Source organism: Pavona decussata, unplaced genomic scaffold, assembly GCF_977016875.1.
Source record: "Pavona decussata unplaced genomic scaffold, jaPavDecu1.1 SCAFFOLD_98, whole genome shotgun sequence".
NCBI classification, from domain to species: Eukaryota; Metazoa; Cnidaria; class Anthozoa; order Scleractinia; family Agariciidae; genus Pavona; species Pavona decussata.
The window spans coordinates 1,255,400-1,275,123 of NW_028145514.1; the positions used below are offsets into that span (position 1 = coordinate 1,255,400).

Genomic DNA, 19,724 nt, shown 5'->3' on the forward strand with positions numbered 1-19,724 from the left:
GCGTTAATCGGCTTTCGAACAACCCGGCCCTGAGGGCTCTGACTCGTTCTTAGAAAATGACTTTGCAACGTCATTCAACAATTCCCTAGCATTAGAAAAGTTACGTATCGCGTTCTACGGAAAACTACAAACGCTGTAGCATTGTCAGTAAACAAGGAAGTAGGCTGCATTTGTTGTCAACCTCCCTACCGTATATTATAAACTAACGAAAAACAGTCACTCAGAACCACGCTCCAATACCTCTTAGTTCCAGGTGCCTTCTGCTGAAATTCTCGCCATTTCCGCACCAAACGTTCTCGATATTTGAAAGCAAAGATAGCCGCAATCAGCAGGAAAATGACAAGGAAAACTGCAATCAAGATTCCAGCTAGATTGCTTCGCTTTTCTGTCTGTGGCGCTTCAGATCCTTTTGACACAAAGAGAAAACGCACACAGTTAACCCTTTCTGCCCCAAATTCAGTATCAAATCAAGATTGGTACTCACGAGGGGACTGAGCTCAGTCCCGTCGTATGTACCGACCTTTGAGGCCCGGCCACACGGTGCACCAAAACGTATAATGATGCGGAGTATTGCATCCCGGAAATTACTGCAACATTGCGCGCAATATTTTCAAGGCGTTAACATTATTTGCCACTTTGAGTACTAATTCCTGTTTTCTAACTTATTTTCCAATTTAAGAATAAAGCCAACGGTTTGCAAGTAGGTCCATCCTAAATCCCATTCTTCCACCCAAAGGAAAAAAAAAAGTTTAATGTATGAAAGGGAGCTCTGTCGTTTATGCAAATCTAAAGTACACAATTTTACGTCATGCATCGTGTGGCTAGTTAGCCTATCACAGTTTCATGTAATGTTGCATGGTCTGTCCAGGGCTTTGTTGTTACCACTTTTCACACACTAATTTCCTTGGGATATTTGCTATTTTCCAACGATAACAAATCGACGAATTCTTATTATTATTTTAATTCAAATTGCAATTAAAAGGTGAGTAGAAAATAGAAATCAATTATTACTGGCTCCTACTTCTGGGGATTACAGAGTTCCTGTGTTAATCGACATCGGCTCGTTAATAAAATAATAATTATTAATAAATAATAAGGAATAAATTGAAATTAAAACAATAAATTACACTAAGCTGATGTCCACGTTTTAGCTGAACTTGTTCTCACTTGACGTTTTTTTTAAATAGCAATTGATATAACAATATTGATATCCTTCGTTCCGTTGTGATAAAAAATATAATAAAAGCAATTTTATTTGAGACTGTATTAACAACACCAGGCAAGACCTGATTACAAAGTATAAGAGACGCTTATGTCTGGATATGCGATAGTACACAATCTTGTCTCCGGGATCCGCACCGTTTTAAAAATGGCGAGAAGAGAAGACTCTGCCCAACAGTATATCACGTAACCTTAAATCAACATTCAGCATGTCATCTCACTTTTGAACAATTTTGAAGTAATTAAAATGTCCAACATATTTGGGAGATTTTACGGTCACATGTTCCGCTATTGTATACTATTGTATCTATTCTGAAATGCGAATACCCTGAGAACGAGATTAAACAGGGCACACACAAATAACAATAACTGACTTGCAGGTTTCAAGGCCTTGTAACTTGCCTAGGTAGAGGTGCATTCTAAAGTTAGCGGAAAATAGCATGCATTTCCGTAGTGTTCCTTTAACAGCCTCTTTTTAACAGAAACGTACGAAGTAAAGTATGGTAAGTGACAAGATGGTAAAATGTGACAGAATATCGTCATCGACTTATTTGAAATTCAGTTTTTATCTTTAAGAAAAAGAAAACGTGTTTGAAAAGCTTGAAAATGTCCCGGGGTATCCAATCGATGGAAACCGATGATCGGAAATTCAATCGATCAATCGATATCAATCGATAAAATTAGTTAATTGGTATCGATTGGTATCGGTCAATCGATGACCAATCGATAACCACACAAAACCCGTTCATCGATTGCTATCGATTGGCTCAGCAACCTTGAACAGACGTTACGCACGCTCCCTGTCCAAACATCCGCCATTTTTAGGAAGCCCTGGGAACGAAACTGGTAAAACAAATTCCGTCCGACCCAGAAATACCAAACACCAAAACTAAAATGGCTCATCGCTTACTACTATGATGAAAAAAAGGAACGTCTTTTTTTATCTTTCGCTGCACATTTTATATCTTTTAGACGCAATTGGCACCTTTATAGATTTTTCAGTTTGTATGTATGTGATCTTTGTTTTAAGCACGATCAGGTTCGTTATTGTAAGGCTGGGTATTGCTGCTTTATTCATTATTTTGCAACAACTCATGCTGCTGCTTTTGGCATGCAATTTCATTGTTTGCAAAAGTACAACTTCTGTTACTATAATTTTTCTGTGAAGGCACGATACAACCCCTTTCCGTTTTTGAAGTCTATAGATTGGCCCATGGAACAAACTTTTAATTTGTCGAAAAAAAAAAAAAAAAAAAAAAAAAAACGGAATCCCGTGGACGGGGCATTAGCGTTAAAGAGAAAGAAGAGAGTATCGTTCTCCTGTTAACGTTAAAATGAAATGTGTTTATAATTACTGCGTATAAAGTTGTGTTTTTTATGTGTCGATTCCGGTTCCGTCAATCTGCAACCAATCGATACCAATTTATCTAACGATTGGTATTGATAATCGATACCAATCGATAACCACACGAATCTTCGCCATCGATTAGATAGATAGATAGATAGATAGATAGTTTATTAAAACTGCATCGCAGCCAAAGGCTGAATTGCGCAATTATTATCAATATTTACAATATCAATCGATTAATTGATATCGATTGGTATCGATTGTCATCGATTATCGATTCCATCGATGGGATACCCCGGGAAATGTGGTTTATGATGCAGTGCAAGCCCCCTTCAACTTTTGAAGATGAATTAATCGCACTAACTTTTTAGATACAGAACAACTCACCGAAGTTAACTAATAAAGTATATTATCAGAATTAGAAATTCAATCTAACGTTAGTGACATTGGTTGATTATTCAAGAACAATTGTCGAGACTGTCAAGTGTTTTCATATTAATCGTTAAGAGAGAAAAGATTAACCTCAATATTTTTCACTTACAATACTTTGTACAAATTAACTATCAATTATTCATTACTTGTTATTAGTTTTACTGTCGAGCTCCCCGAACCGACAACCGGTGACATACGCCCGCAGGGTATCAAGATGGGTCATTTTCCAATCGCAAAGTTCATATTTTCCCGTGGCTGTAAACTGATGCGGTTTAATCTGAACCTTGAGCAAAGTTAATAAAACGTTTACCCTTGCAATTTACAAGGTGGGCCCCTACTTTCATGTGCAAACGCAAGAGAAAACTCAATAAAGAATTCAAATACATGAATGTTTTATAGCAAAGGGCACAGTTTGTTGGCAACAAGTGCAAACGTTGTAATAAATTGGCCCTTATCAGGAGCCATAATCCCTGATTAGGACTCCTTCCCTTCGAAACTGATTTTCGCCCATTCTATCTCAAAGTCTGCCCTGGTATCGGCGAAAAGCAAATGTACGTATAATTATTGACATTGGAATAAATTGCCATGGCAGTGCCAACCTATGACCCTCATAAACAGGTTCAGAAAATGATACATGGTAAAGAAATCCAAGCTTGTTGTCGTAAACATGTTCAGGGTTTACGAGACCCAGTCGCACTTCTCTAACAAAGTTTCCGTCGCCCCCCCCCCCCCCCCCTACCCCCAGAATCTTATGAGAGACCTCTCTGGTTTGTCAACTTGGTGTCGGTTACAGTAGGTTCGACAACTTTTTTACACATACAGCTTAAATCTTTATGCTTCTTACATTACTAAAGTATTTTAGAGAAGAGGCCCCAGGAAGCATTAATACCACAGTATTAGTACAGCAGTGAGGTAATCATATCGTGCAGTTAGAAAACCCGTAGTCTCCACCACATACCGGATATTTGGGATGTCACGCAACGATTCTCCATACGAAGCCAGTTCCATTCTCTCAAAAAGGTGCGTAAGAACAAGGGACAAGGGGAAGGAGATCCAGTAAAGCAAGGGAAAAGAGGGAAGGATCTGGACAGCTTCTACCTTTATATTCCAGCACGCTTTCTTTTGTCACTGTGGTCCTGATAGTGGTTACTGGGATGAGGATAATTGGAGGCAAAAAACCACAGGCATATGGGTTACTGAGGAAAATTACAGGGATTGAGAAGCAGGGGGGGGGGGGGAGTGCCGGTGGGGCTAGAAGACGGGTAAAATTTAAAGAAAAAGAATTGGGGATGTAGCACCGTGGATGTGGAACATCAAGCGTGATATGGAATATTCAGAATCTCCGAGTCTCCTCCAGTAAGGCACTTCTGTGCCCACCCATTAACCTTCGTTTTCTCCATCATTCGAGGGCCTGTGCCAGGTTACATAGCCCATCTTTAGACAAGAAGGAGTTTTCTGCAGTCATTCCCTACGTTCCGAAGGATGTTCTCGAGCGCTATATTGGATCACTCGGCTGAAGGCGGTTAAAGGACGGAGAAACACAAATAGAGCGCGAAAAATCCTTCGGAAGACGCGGAACGAATGCAGAAAACATCCACTTATCTTTAAGATGCTTTAAGCAACGACTGCCCGACTCCTAAGTTCCTTCTTTCAAGACTATCCTGGCCATTCACATCTCACGAGAACATAACTTTGCAAAATTATCCCCTTCATTCTGCTTTCAGAACAGGAATGAATAGCATAGCATTGTTTCTTCCCATAGCAACGGATCCCGGGATAATATGACAGCAGTATATTCCTTGTTTTCCTAACAATATTCCTAATTGAAAGCACCCTGAGACCAATCTCGGGCACGGAAAGAGCTGCTCTGTGACGAGAACCGTTGTGTGACACACATATAACGCAAGTCCTGTGATCGAGACAAGAAGAACTGCTAAAGAATCTTACCTGAAACATCTGTGATGCTAGCTGTAGGCGTGTTTAGATCTGTGCCGTTACCTGTGCGTACGTGAGGAGGAAGGGTTTGTACCAATAGTGCAAATGTATTTGGTTTGTGTTGAGTAAAGAACAACAACAATAACAACAACAACAAACTGATTTTCTGTCAAGTACAAGTTTACAGCGCTTGAGAATTGCATAAAAATGATTTTCTGTCAAGTGCAAGTTTAACAGGGCCTGTCTTAATTTAGAGCTTAAAGCGGCTTTAGTGTTTCTTGTGTTGTATTTACACATGCATCTTTAATTGTACCATGCGAGTTAACTGATTTTCAGGTCATAGGTTAACAGTTCCAGTTAAGGCATTAGTAAAATACTCATCCACCTTTACGTTTTGCAATGCGTCAACAGTACGTTCTACATATTGTGCTAACAGCAATCTTGAAGCTCCCTAGAAACCACTGACAGCTAAGAAAATTGATGTCAGACAGTTTTTTCGTATAAGGTAGCAGTCAAAGCAGTATGAAGAGGACGCACTGCATTGAGCAGCCGCTGACAAGGTACTGGAATGTGCGATAAGTCATTGTAAACTCTGCTAACCGGAATTGGCATCCAATGTACAGTCCTAATAAATAACTCTTTACTGTTTAACTTGTAGTTAGTGTACCAAGTCTGGCTTTCCGAAGACAAACAACTCAACGAAGGAGTGTAAGACTGCGGTTCACTTGTAAGTGGGTTTAAAAGGACAATCCAGAAGGAGCCGAAAGTTTTCAATGGTACTAGTACACACAAAATATTCAATAGCGAGTTGCACCCATTTGCATCCTAACCATCCACAGCCAAAGATAATTTAAACTAGGTTCTGTGCGCTAGTAGGATTATTGTTACCAAAACTGAACCATTATTTAAACGATCCACCGATACAAATATATTTTCTGGCTATTCAAAGGGACACTAAAAATAGGCGACACTGACTTTAAGACATCCAAAAATGAAGGGTTTGTCAACAAACCATTCAGTTTCAGTTTCTGATTCACTGAACCGTAAAGCTTCATATTCTTTAAGACTGACTGATTGAGCAACATTGCTACAACTGTTATGCTTGTTATTTTAATTTATATTGTTAAAATAAAAAAAAAATAATTAACGCAAAACTATTTCAACACATTTTAAATTTTAGAATATTCTGCAGGCGTGGCATGTTTATTTTTACGCTAATAAATGCTACTGTCATCAATGCGCTTTTTTAGTTACAATTTAAATCCGACACTGGATTCTAACATAGTTATGTGTTTTAGCTTTATTATTTTAGAGTTTAGCATTATGCATACTTAGCTTTTCTAAGCTGATAAATGGACATGGAGGAGAAAACGGAGAGTGCATCGCGATATTGGTTGTAACATGAAACGAAATGCATACTGGCGTAATGCAACGGAATGAACAAAGGATGAACACTTTAACGTGGAATTTAACTTAATGCAGTATTCTTGAACAATGCAATTTGAAATAATGTCCGGAAATAAAACGTCTAAACACCCTTGTTCAGAATATAAATCCGCAGAAAACCAGGTCCTAATTGCTCAAAGAGTAGATAGCATCAATGACTGGGCTTTACCTAGACTTCTACAGACTAACCTCAGATATGGCAAAACGCGCGCTGTGTTTACGCAAGTTTACGCGACAGGACGGCTGATGTGGTGGGACGGCAAATTGTGCTTGTGTGACCAACGTGACGGCCAAGTATTCATGACTCTAGATTGCAACATTCCTGCCACTCGTGGTTTTCAGGTTGTCACAGATGAGAGAACACTAGTTTTAGTCGAAAATCGCCTAAAAATGTGAAGGTACTAAGATGTCATGTTGGTCACACAATGATATTTTACCGTCCCCTTCCCTCAGCCGTCCTGTTGCGTAAGCCCACTATTATATAAATGTAGACAGTCCTAAGAAATGCGCACTTTGGTGCTCTAATAAGCTCCATTCTAATAGGCTATCAGCACATATCGCACACGCAGAGAAGTCGATCCAGGGGTCCTGAAACCAGAGCCAACTGGGCGCTGCAGGCATCCTCCGCTATGACCTCATGTGCAAGACGATTCCGGAATGACTCAAGATCAGATTATTCCCTGGATGACGTTTAGCCACACCATAATGCTATCCACTGTCTGAACAACCCTGCCCCGATCATTTAAAACAACTTTCTACACATCTTTCCAGCTTGCCCATGAGTTCGAAGTTGTTTAAACAGCAAACCAGAGGTCGCATTGGAAGGATTTTTGTTTTTAACTTTGGTTTGTAACATACCTTCAACGCCGTCCTTGCAGTCTACCCACCGACTGCAGTCTGACCCCTGCCAACAGCTCAAGCAGAAACACTCAGCTTCGTTGTTACAAATCTACGAAGTTGCGAGATAAATCGAACAGTGTAACACAAGTCAAACATCATTAAAAGAAATATGTTTGCTACGTACGTCGCGAAGGAGATGATTTGCTTTTTGTTATGAATTCCCTCCGCTGGACGACAGCGGATGGTTCCGGGGCTGCTAGCGACAGCGAGGCTCAAGGAAACAGGCATGGCGCCCACTTATGTCCAGAAATGCACCTAACCCTGAATTTGGGCACTTCATATAAAACAGGCCTTTTTGTCGTTTTCATATGACTTCATGTTTGACAAAATTATGTATGTTTCACTGAGAATTAAGGTAAGGGGACACCTTGTGATGTCTATCATACAGTTCGTGAATCTCATTAGCGTACATTTCTGGGGCGCGATGGTGACAGCACTGGCCTCCCACCAATGTGGCCCGGGTTCGATTCCCAAAGTTGACGCCATATGTGGGTTGAGTTTGTTGTTAGTTCTCGTCCCTGTTCCGAGGGTTTTTCTCCGGGTACTCCGGTTTTCCTCCCTCCACAAAAATCCAACATTTCCAAATTCCAATTCGGCCTGGAAACAGTGGACGAAGAGCCACACTGGGGATGAGCCACTGCAATTCCCATTATTTATTTATTTTATAATTTTTCTTTTGATTCAAAGCAAAAATACGACACTTCGGTCAGATTTCAAATATATAACCACTTGTTTCGAAAACATTCAAAAAAATGCTGTGTGCAGCGAAATTCCAAGCTGACGCTTTAGGAACGTCCTTCCGTTCTGCGTTCTTGGTAGATTCCACAGTCATTCCACACTGCCAGTAATATAATTCGAGAAAATTTCACAATTTGTTGAAATCGCGCATGCGCCGCAGGTTTTACCGCTGCGGATAGGAACTGTCTTCCACTCACTAGCTAAATCAATAAGGCAGCGATTGCGCATGCGCACTCACCCCATTTTCATTAGAGCAATTGTTTGGGCAGTTTGTAAGGCGTGATGTAAGCGTCTCTATACTTGTACACTTTCGGTCTAGACAAAGCTGGAAAAAAGACAAGAGGACAGATTATCAAAAACAAACCTCTGCACTTGTAACAAGAATAAATACTTAATGAGGTATTTTTCGTTCTTCACACATGAATCTGATCTGGGCAGATATATCGAGGTGCCCGCGTTTACAAGAATAGTATTTCTTAAACAACTTGGTCTATGAGATAATTGTTTTTCTGGCATAAAGAACTCAAATGATTAGTGGTAATTTGACTGAGTGTCGTATATTCTAGTGATCTGGACCGAGTTGCATAAAGCATCTCAAGATAAATGAGTGTTTTCTGCAACCATTCTCTGCGTTCCGAAGAATTTTCTCAAGCGCTATCAGATATTGGATAATTCGGCCGAAGGGAGTCTACGGAGGATAGGAAGACAAAGAGAGTGCGAGAAAAATCCTTCGGAAGGCAGGGAACGACAGTAGAAAACTCACGCGTATCTTAAGATGCGTAATGCAACCGTTCCCTGGCGATTACGTTCAAATCATGCGCTACAGGACGATTAGAAACTACAAGCACGATTACCCTTGAATATAACGACAGGAAGTCAAAATACCAATTAATCGTATAAAAAGAAAATACCTCATTAAAACGTTTACGCGAACCTCTTTTTACTTATATAGTCAGAGATACAATCAATTAGTTTTGCCAACGGTGGACGAGCGTAGCTTGTAATTGGACAGCTGCAATTTGACATCACGTGACCGTGCTCTAATTACGTCGCATATAGGTGCTCGAAGAACAACTCAGAATCATGAATTTTGTTTAACATACGATGAGCAGTTTATGACCCACCTTGTTTTCTCCGCATTTTGTTCCTTCTACGGTCACTCCTGGATCAGGAACATCCAACCCAAGGGACAAAGAAGCGCTCCTAAAACAACGAATTAAACAGGAACCTCAGATTTCCTGTACTTGTGTGTATCGGGGAGTCAAGACAAGAGGCTAATCTTCGAAAACAATGGATATTATTTCTGGCAATTCTGTTTGGTCACATAAGGCCATAAACATTACGGTATTTAAGTAAATAGCTAAACACGAAGGTAACGCTGAGAGAGCTATCATGTTAACGGTCACACTTATGAATTTCTTCTCAAACACAAAGGAAGTCGCATTTCGGCGATGTGGGCTGGGCTATTTTATCGTTCAATAATTTCTTCTTCCTGCTCGACTGTCCTTGAGCGGAGAAATGAGGAGCTGATTGCAGTGTACAGTGTTACACTGCCCTGTAATTCTGTCATGCGCAAATGAAACACGAAACAGACTCATACTAACTTGCACAAGGTTGGGCCGTAGTACTGCTGGTAGCTGCTTCTCCCTGTGCCAATAATTGGCAAATCAACATCTATGTTTGTACACTGAAGCATCCCACAAAGTTTGTCCCTAAAAACGAAATACAACAAAATAACACATAAATAAACAAATACTTAGCACTTATCACTGCTGCGCCAATAATGGAGATGAAGACTGATATGGAGGCCTGTATATCGCGCATATCAGAACACATGCTTGGGGCGCTTTACGATGTCAAAATGTCATCCACTATCGATTCACTGGTGATCTTATTTTACCCACCCAGCCCAGGAAAAAAAGCATGATAACAAAGGGGTGATAGACAGGATTTGGCATGTCCTAGGCGGCTGTGTTGTACGTCTTTGGAGGCAGGTCCGTAGCCTTCTAATACATCCGTCTCTCACCACTCTTCAGGTATACACTACGTGGTGTCACAGCCACATGCAGGTCTAACCATTTGTAGCTGTAATAGCAAAGGCAGCGCCTTGTTGATCTGGTTTTAGAAAGAAGGCCCTGAATATTGTTTGAACCTGGAGATAAAGCCGCGATCTTCTTGCTTTATAGATTTGCGCATTAAAAATGACTGTGTTTATAACCGGGTGGCATTTTTTTTAAGCAAGAAAAACAGACTGGACAAACGATGTGTTCGCACTAAAGGTATTTTAGCAATCGTGTTGTGCCTAAACGAATCTACTCAAAATGTCAGTAGGTCAGCACTTTTCCTGAGCTCTACTTTCACTGGACCCACATAACCTGCCGCTCCATTGTTTTTTTGTGTCTCGGCGCATTGTTTTGTTGTTTGTTTCTTTGTCCTCTCGACCAACAATGTGAGACGTTGCAAACGGTGCAGGCCACCCCCAAAATGTTCACGGGCCAACAATTAAAACTGTCAGATTACATCGAAGAAATGGAATCGCATAAAGAAACGTGAACACGTCGACAAAAATTACCGCACCCCTTGTTCAATAAAAGTATCCTCCAAACACTAAGCAGCAGTTTTGCACGCTTACGGAACTATAATAAGCACACTTACTGTGGAGCACACTTTTTGTAGACTTCCCCCGATTGATGGCAATTTCCCCATACTGTGCCCTTCTCGTTACTCTTATAGCACCCTTCCGGACCAGACAAGGCATCTGAAAGTAAACAACGTCTTTAGACACGTTGCGGCTGGAAAAAGCTATTGCTCGGCTCGTAAACCTCTTGTTTTGACGACGAGACTACAACAAGAATGCGTTTAAACCCGACCAAGGCACATTCGGCCATAATGTAAAATTCAGAAATGTTCTACAAGCGACATTGAATAAGACAGCTACCTCAAGTCAGCTGGGAAGGCGTGTTTTGTAGTTTGAACCCTGTTATCGAAAACTAAATGACCGTGGGGTCTTCGAACAGGTTACAAGTTGATTGCAGCATACCTCGTCCCCACAAGTCTTTACACTGCTCGTCATGTGTGGGGCATTCACCGTTATAGCAGTATCCCTTTAGAAGAAACAAGAACTCTTCAGTGACAACTCAAAGATATGGTACAAACATGTTTGATAGAATTGACGTTCTCTAAAACGCAAACACTCAACTCAGTGTCCAACGGTCAGTATAAATTGAAAGCGGCAACAACGTTTTTTCGCGCCATTTGGTCCTTACCGTGCGCAGCAAATTTTGACGGGAAACTATGCCGGCGACCCGTCGGATACCAACGTTCGTCTAGATGGACTGATTTCAGTAATTTGCATCGCATGGGACATAAACTTTTTAGTAAACTCAAGCCTTGCAACTTTACTAAAAGCTTTCAGTTCTTGTCGTCGTTTTCTCGTTCTTTACTACCAGTCATGTTCAAGACGTTAAAGCCAAGGACAATTGCATTAAAACTTTCTGACCTGTTTGTTCGCACATGGCCTTCCATCTTGAACGTACTTATTGCTTGGACACTAAAAGTAGAAAAAAAAATTAGAGAGAGTTAGAATCGCGTTTACGACAAACGACAAAACGTCAGATTCGCGTTTATGTTTTGCTGAGAAAAATGAGTACATAGTTAAGAATAGTGCAAAACAGTTCTGGCCTTTCATGCTAACGCAAAACTACTCAATTTTACTGAGAAACTGAAAACAGCGAGCGGCAAATATAGGATAAACATGGTCACGTGGTCATACATGTCACCTAAAGAGGCCTTCACTTATCAATGGCGAGTTGATGCCGGGAGGCTTTTCTGGAGAACACGTGACACTTGGCCGGGACTAAAAACACACTCACCCTTCAAAATAAAAGCTGAAAACAGTAAAAATCCATTCAGAGCACAAACAAAACATACGCTAGTTCAGGTAAAAATTCCTTCGGATTACCATCAAATTCTGCCCTACATTTTGCAGAATATCTGAGGATCGATGTACATAATTCTCGTAATTGGTGCATATTTCAATGTTATAACAGAAAAGCCATTACAAGGAAAATAAAGATAATTCTGTTCAGGACGAATTTCCTATGTTCGATGTATTACAGGTACTAGAAATAAAACTCTCAATTGACCAGCTGTCATGTACGACATTATAACTAAAGCGTTTGCACCAGAAACTGACATAAACGTCATGGGTTCGAACTTTTCCGTCAGCAGTTGGTTCCCTTGCTCATAACTGGGAAGATCTCTTTAAAGGAAACCTCCACTCTTGGAATAAATTAACGTTTAATTTTTAAAAATACAATCTAATTTCAAATTTTGTTGTTGGAAAACATAGAAATATTATTTCTGTATCGGAGAAAACGGGAGTTGATTATCGCCTATTTTCGCTTTTACATTTTTCGGGCGCCGCCAAGAACTTCTGCTTACTGACGACCGTATGACGTTATAAAATCCAAAATGGCGGCGCCCAGGAGATTTAAAAGCGAAAACAGGGGATAACCATATAAATTTTTAGCACACTTGAATGTTAATTATACTTTTCAACTAAAATTTAGGATTAAGAAATAATTGCCAACAATTTAACATCAATTTGATGTCGGAGTGGAGGTTCCCTTAAAAATTCTTTTTGCACGTTTATTTAAGAGCAATTCTCCAGGAAAGTGAAGCAAAGTTGGAAATGAAACATTTTAACCCCTCTTCAATTTTTGTGTGCAGGTAGGTTACCTTGGGGGATATACAAAAACAACCACATTTGGATCGGCAGATGTATCGTTGCCATGGTAACCGCACTATATGACGTCGGCCTTGGGACCATGTTTTGAGCAAAAGTTTCACTCTCAAAAAGTAAAAGTAAACGAGTCTGGTTCTCGGGTGCATGTGACCCAATTCAAATGAAATTCATACAGATGTTAGAGCCACTCTTCCAGTTTATAAAATTCGCCGTTAGAATAATTTGGGTTTTATAAACAAGAAGAAAATGCTCGTCCTACTATGTTCCCTGTCAGCCATTTAGACAAGCAGGAAAAACAAGCACAACGATATTCGTTTTTTCTCCGAAAGTACTCTTTCCACATAAACCAAATTAGCAGCAGAGATTACATAGATATTGACGTTTCTAAACATTATAAAATCAATTTGGGGAAAACTATACTCTGGCCATGGGTGCTGAAGACACCTGGGACAAATTGCAAAAAATTGCAAAATTGGTAATTTTGAGAGCTCTAGTATTTAGCTCAAACAGGCTTTAGCCGGAGAGAAAATCAGCTTCAACAGTATCTTTTATCATCTTGTCTGCTACCTACATTTAGTAAATAACGTTTTAGCCAACAAATTTGATGAAAGATAAATTGGCATACAAAACCTACCTTGAGGGTTTTGGGAATTTCTTCAAGATGCTTTCGTCGCGTGGTTCTCTCCACGCACGTTCCGTCTTTTTGACCAAATCTAGCGCAGACTAACAGTTACTCCCATCGAATATCCAGTTTGCTGTGTTTCAGACCAGGGATGAGGATACAAGTAGCCCACATACACTTGACAAAGAATAGTTGACAAAGTCCAGAACATGGTCGTAATGCTTGCGATTTCTGCCGTCGAGCACCTAAATTCATCAATATTATTCAGCCAGGAAGTAAAGTAAATGTGTCGAGATCGATGTACAAAGCAAATGCAAGCCTTTGAACAATCCAAAGTAACGTCTTTGGCTAAAATCGAGTCAGATATTGCGATAGTCGACAAGCCAAGAATGGTAAATAAACTGAACGCATAGGCCGGAAGTCCGAGAAGCACGACTGCTGACCGGATGTAACACAATGTAATGGGATGTAACACCGGATGTATGTGTAATGAAATCCTCTTGTAATGGGGTTGTTTCACAATGGCAATGGTGAAGAAAGCCAAAAAAAAAAAAAAAAAAGCAGAATAACCGAATGAAAACAAAAACAAAGGAAATGAAGCTGAACTGAAGCTTGGGTGAAAATTGAACGCATGATCATAATAGCCGCACCCCCCCCCCCCAAAAAAAAAAAGATTGCTCTTTAGACTGTGATAATGCAGTTACAAATTCAGTTATGATAAACTATTCGTGACAAGAGAATGAAAAATTCGCGCGTGAAATGTTACATTTATTTACCTGCACGGCAAAGAATAAGATCCATTTCGTCGCTGATTTCATCACGGTTTATACGAAGTCCGTAGGCTTGCATGTGCCTGGAAATATCCCTTTGACATTGACTGAGTTTTATATTGTTTCCACTGCACTCACAAACCGAAATGTCCCTTTTGGGATTTGAAAGAGACCAACTTTCCATTGTCCAGACCAGGATATTTTCCTTTGCACGACGATATGCAAATTTCCCTTACAGTGTTTTTGATCGACGGCACAAATTTACGTCCGGTAACCCCTCCCCCCACCAAAAAAAAAAAAAAAAACAGCAAAAAATAAATAAATAAATAAATAAACAGAAAGAATGCCAAAATTTGGGCAGGTATTAGGTAATGAATGTGAAAATTTATCGGCTTGGAGAGGACTTATTTATTTCTGAAGGAGAGGTTGGTCAAAAATTTTAACTTCGTAACTTCTAATGTGTACGCTAATGCCCCAGATCAGCGACGTATCTTACATGCAGGCCATCCTTAACATCCAATAAGCTACAAAAAACAAACAAACAAACAAACAAACAAAAAGCGCGTATATCGCATTTAAAACTACATCCGGTCAGCAGTTTTGCTACTCGCATTTCCGGTCTACATACGTTTGGTCGTAAACAGGTCGTAAACAACGATTTCTTCGCTTCTCAACCATGCACCACGGAATGTACGGCTCGATTTAGCCAAAGACTTTATTCAGAATCGTCGCAGACATGTATTTGCTCAGCTGTGATCTTGATGCATCTATTTAACTTCCTGGATGGATTGTATTGATGAATTATTTCGATACTCGACACACGACTGTGTTTGACCTGTTCGACTGTTCTTTATTCGGGTTAATGCATCATCATCTTTGGTCTAAAAGTAGATGTTCGGCGAGGCTAGGTAGTTAGCTTTGTCCTTTCCCTAGAGTCTGTGCAAGATTTGGTCAAGGAAATGGAGCGAGCGAACTGAGGAGAGACCCATCCTATACGACAAAAGCATCCTGAAGAAATTCCCAAAACTTACAAGGTGGGCTTTGTTTTAATTTATATTTCATCAAATTTGTTGGCCAAAACCTAATCAATCAAATGTAGATAACAGATAACATGAATGAAAAAACCTCTGAAGCTGATATTCTCTATCTAAAGCCTGTTTGAACCAAATACTGGAGACCTCAACATTTCCAATTTTGCAATTTCTTGCAACTTGCCTCGGATGTCTTCAACACCCACGGCCAGAATATAATTTTCCCCAAATAGATTTTATAATATTTATAAACTTCAATATCTATGTAAGCCCTGCTGCTAATTTGGTCTATGTGGAAAGAGTACTTTCGGAGAAATAACGAATATGGTTGTGCTTGTTTTTCCTTCTATTGTCAAAATGGCTGACAGGCAACATAGTAATACGAACATTGTCTTCTTGATTATAGAACCCAAAATACTCTAACAGAAAATTTTATAAACTGGGAGAGTGGTTCTACCATCTGTATGAATTTCATTTGAATTGGTTCACATGTACTCGAGAACCAGACTCGTTTATTTTTACTATTTGAGAGTGAATTTTTCGGTCAAAACATAGACCTCAGGCCGACGTGATCAAGTGCGGTTTCCATGGCAACGACGCACCTGCCGATCCAAATATGGCTGTTTTTGTTCATCCCTCCAGGTAACCTACCTCCACACAAAAAATGAAGGGGGGTTAAAAATTTTCATTTCCAACTTTGCTTCACTTTCCTGGAGAATTGCTCTTAACAGTTAGTAACAAATGAAACTCACCAATTCTGATTTCCCCGTGCAAAATTCCGGCAGATCACAATCGTTCACTTTGTCTCGGCAAAGAGAACCTTGAGGCTTGAGCTGAAATCAAAGTAAAGAAAATAGAAACATTATTTGCAGGTCGCAAGCTTGAAACTGAAACAGTCCCATAAACAGGTGCATTCCATCGACTAAACTTAGTATTACAATCCGGAAAAATTTGATCACCAATTTTAGAATATACTCAAAATAGGCCTTTATACGATACATCTGCTATTTTGAATACAAGACAAAAATGATACCTGACATGAAGGGCAACAGGGTTTTAGAAGAAATTTTGTAGGGCGAAGTAGCTTGTTGCGATGCGTGCGAGAGGAGGAGCACAACGAGGAGCATGGGCGAAAGAACTTTTTACAAAATAACTGCGGAAATTCGAGCGCGTTCATTGGCTAATTTTCATTGTCAATAAGCGGACAGACACAAATTTATTATTTATGCGATGTTGACGCAACGAACGAGAACGGAGGATTTGAAAACAACCAACGTCAATCTGTCACTTTTTAACCAATAGAAAGTCTCCCTTTTTTCCATTAACCAATAAGAGACCGAGACAATTTTTTGATTTTGGTCGCGTCAGATTAAATGAAATTTAAGGTTCTCGCATTTTTTTCCCGCGTTTTGACTTCACTTTTTCCCTTCTGGGTGTTTGTTATAGTAAAAAACAAATCGACGTCAGTTTTTCATGCGTCTGTCCTGTTATTGATCATGAATTTCGTCATAACATTGTCAACGTAGTCTGCGGGATCCACAGCTACTTTGACAATGTTATGACGAAATTCATAATCAATAACAGGGCAGACGCATGAAAAACTGACGTCAATTTGTTAATTCGAGCGAAAGTTCTCTCGTCTTCTGAGTCTTCTCTCTCCAGTCTCCTCGATTTTATTATTCTTTGACATTGCAATTTTCTTTGTGCTTCTCCCCACATTCTGAACGCCTGGAACAGGCTAAACAACAACAACCAAAATAGAAAAAAAACAAAAAAAACACTTTTCTTTGTATACTCAGCCGTCAACATTATACTGCAGAGGCCGTAGTATTAAAATAAATTCCTGTCAATTAACAATGATGTGATCTCAACTGTTGAAACGAGGAAGCCTACTGTTCTCTTGAATGGTCCCCTCACCAAATCGTCTTTTCTCAAAGTGTGCTTTTGTATTTTTCATCTTACTTGTGGGAAATAATACACTTGAACTTACACTCATGAGGTTAGGAGGCACGCATGCGCAATCCCGCTTTTAAGGCCTTTTTGTTGTGAAAACTAACCTTACAATTTCCACAACAGGGGCCTGTGTCGCATTCAGAATCGGGCTGAAGTTTGCAGGTTGTGGCATTACAGCAGCCGTCACTGTACTTTTCACACTCCTATGAAACAATTAACAAAACACCAAACATTCGGAAGCAAATCAATGCACGTTTATCACAAGTGTCCGTTTGTGGAGGTCAGCTGTCTCATGGCCTGTGCGCACTGAAACGTGTTTTATTTAAGGAACCTGGAGATGTCTGCGCCCAGTCTACTCTCTCATGGCTCCCAGTATACCCACTTTAAACCATGCCACAAATTTTCGTGAAGCCAAAATGTGATCTCTAGCCTCTCTCGCTCCACTCCTTCGTTTTGATCTGACGATTTTCAACACTGGTCAGACATGTGCAGCTTTTGACTTTTTATTCCTCCATTACCAAACTGAAGTACAGTACTGAAGGGTTCACAATGCAACTGCATTAAGTTCCTTTTAGTTCATCTGATTGACAATTTTCCTGCGAAATATCGCGGAATATCGCCTAATACTGAGCCGACGAGGTTATTGGCCAGGTTGGCAAAAATCAGGGGATATATTCCGCGCTATTTCGCAGGATAATTGCCGTTTTTTATAAAAAACCTTTCCACCAGAAGAACTTTCTTCTTACCTCGATGGTGCCGCAGTCGCACTCTTCGTCTTCTTCTTTGAAGCCATTGCCGCACACGGCATCTCCAAACAACTGCGAAATTTCAAACAACAGGCTTTAAATTAATTTCGTAACACTTAAAGAAATTCGAAACTGGTTGAACAAGGGACAGCTTGTTTCGTAAGTAATTCTCAAAACGTTCTAACGCAAGTTACGCATGCAGCTGTTTATTTCAAACCATAAGAACTTACAGAAGGAGGAGTATTGAACAAACAAGCATCCATTCCTCTCTTTAAATACGTGACATATGACTTCACACTACACGTTGACCATTCTGTTGATGGTTTACTCCTAAAAGAAGGAAGATAAAAACCTTACATGTGGTGGAATAACTGTAAACTATAGCTGTTCGCATCGCTGAGAGAACGAGCTATGATTTTAGTTAAGAAATTTCCCCCCCTCGCTTCCGCTTCAATGACTTTGGTCAAAATGTACTGAACGTCTTAACGCTAACGAGGGTCGCCGTGATTTGAAGAGGTGTCCAGAAGATAAATGAGGGTACGCATGTTTGAACTTTGTCGATTCTTACAAAAACACAAGGCGCTTTCATTCTTCAAACCTATAATGTTGGCAAAGTCGTGCTGTTAGACTCCAAAATCTTGACAAACCCGTCATTAACACGGCAAACCTCCAAAATGTTGAGTTTGAGTTTCGACGGCAATTTTTTCTGTATCCTTTTCTCTGGCAGTTGAAGTTGGAACACGTTGGATAAACGATCACAAGTTAAATGCGAGTTTGCCAACCAAAAGGAAGTCGCTGAGAAAGTTGGCGAGATAAGAGACTAGTTCTGTTTGTCGCCAACAATTTGATAGTAACCATGTCCGAACACGGTAACTTGTATTTGCCAACACTAGTTTGCAAACTTCGCTTTGTGGTGTGAAGGCGCCTCTACACAAGTTCACACTAATTGGCAAACTTCAATATGTCGTTTGAAGCGGGCGCCACTAAGCAGCTTCAGGCGGTCAACTCTTCGAGAGCGCACGAGAGTTTCAGCTGAACGCAAGCAAGTTTTAAATCCCTAGGCACTTACTTGGCCACTGCAGACATGATACATCCTTGATTTTCGGCCGGTGCATCACATTTACAACCCTTAACTGAAAAAGAAATAAAATCAGTCTCAACACGTTCTGTGGAAAAAGTTCAATGATAAGTCTGATACGGTATCCTAATTCCACAAAACTTTTCAACGTCAGTCCAAAGCTAGCCTCAGGCCCCACTCACAGAAAAGCGTTTTATTTTATCTCTGCTAATGCTGAAAACGGGGGAAGGGGAGGGGGAGGAAGGGAGGAATTCAATGCTCTCCACAAAGGATACAGGGTAGCTCCATACTTTCCCTTTAGGCAGTTCAAAATGGAGGATTCTAAAACAGGATTAGAGTATAGCTCCCATTGTGAAATTAGCCGTGTTTTGTTGCTTTCTTCCGCTGTTCTCTTGCAACCTCTATGAGCTGTTTATTTATTTCGTATCACAAGATAGACATTGCTTTCGCGTCAGTCAGCACTGTCAAAAGACAAATCAAGACAAAGCGGGCGAAAAACGAACTGAAAAAAAAAGTTCCTGAGTTATACACGATAGTATAGTTGTCAACTGGAGCAGATTTCTCACAAAAGCTCTGAGATAAGTGACCAATAGATTGGAATGGGCATTTAGGCATCTGAAGAGGACCTCCAGAAAAATAAATGAAAAAAACGAGTCTGCTTCCTGCTATTGAAACACGCTGAAAGAACTGAAACCACATGTGCACACAACACACTTCCCGCAAAAAACCTTCCACAAGCCGCACGACAGAGTTCCCT

At 40.2% G+C, this 19,724-nt stretch overlaps 1 protein-coding gene and 1 long non-coding RNA gene across 3 annotated transcripts in view; both read right to left on the bottom strand.

Moving 5' to 3' along the window:
• LOC146472556 (zinc metalloproteinase-disintegrin-like MTP8) overlaps positions 1 to 19,724 on the bottom strand; it is a 49,826-nt gene that overhangs the window by 3,000 nt on the left and 27,102 nt on the right. The window contains exons 14-27 of one of the 2 annotated variants that reach the window (XM_085119272.1): positions 18,959 to 19,022; positions 18,120 to 18,219; positions 17,890 to 17,961; positions 17,248 to 17,346; positions 15,943 to 16,023; positions 11,520 to 11,570; positions 11,061 to 11,124; positions 10,676 to 10,778; positions 9,625 to 9,732; positions 9,145 to 9,223; positions 8,259 to 8,345; positions 7,241 to 7,331; positions 4,949 to 4,999; positions 241 to 406 (exon numbers count right to left, since the gene is read on the bottom strand). In XM_085119272.1, coding sequence (XP_084975398.1) covers positions 241 to 406; positions 4,949 to 4,999; positions 7,241 to 7,331; positions 8,259 to 8,345; positions 9,145 to 9,223; positions 9,625 to 9,732; positions 10,676 to 10,778; positions 11,061 to 11,124; positions 11,520 to 11,570; positions 15,943 to 16,023; positions 17,248 to 17,346; positions 17,890 to 17,961; positions 18,120 to 18,219; positions 18,959 to 19,022 — 1,216 coding nt within the window. The remainder of the gene's footprint in view (positions 1 to 240; positions 407 to 4,948; positions 5,000 to 7,240; positions 7,332 to 8,258; positions 8,346 to 9,144; positions 9,224 to 9,624; positions 9,733 to 10,675; positions 10,779 to 11,060; positions 11,125 to 11,519; positions 11,571 to 15,942; positions 16,024 to 17,247; positions 17,347 to 17,889; positions 17,962 to 18,119; positions 18,220 to 18,958; positions 19,023 to 19,724) is intronic. The other variant, XM_085119273.1, reaches the window with a different exon arrangement.
• Positions 5,868 to 7,234, bottom strand: LOC146472557 (uncharacterized). Its single transcript, XR_014866540.1, has 2 exons — positions 6,604 to 7,234; positions 5,868 to 6,551 (listed from the first exon to the last, which is right to left on the bottom strand). It is a non-coding gene; the product is annotated as an uncharacterized LOC146472557 (long non-coding RNA).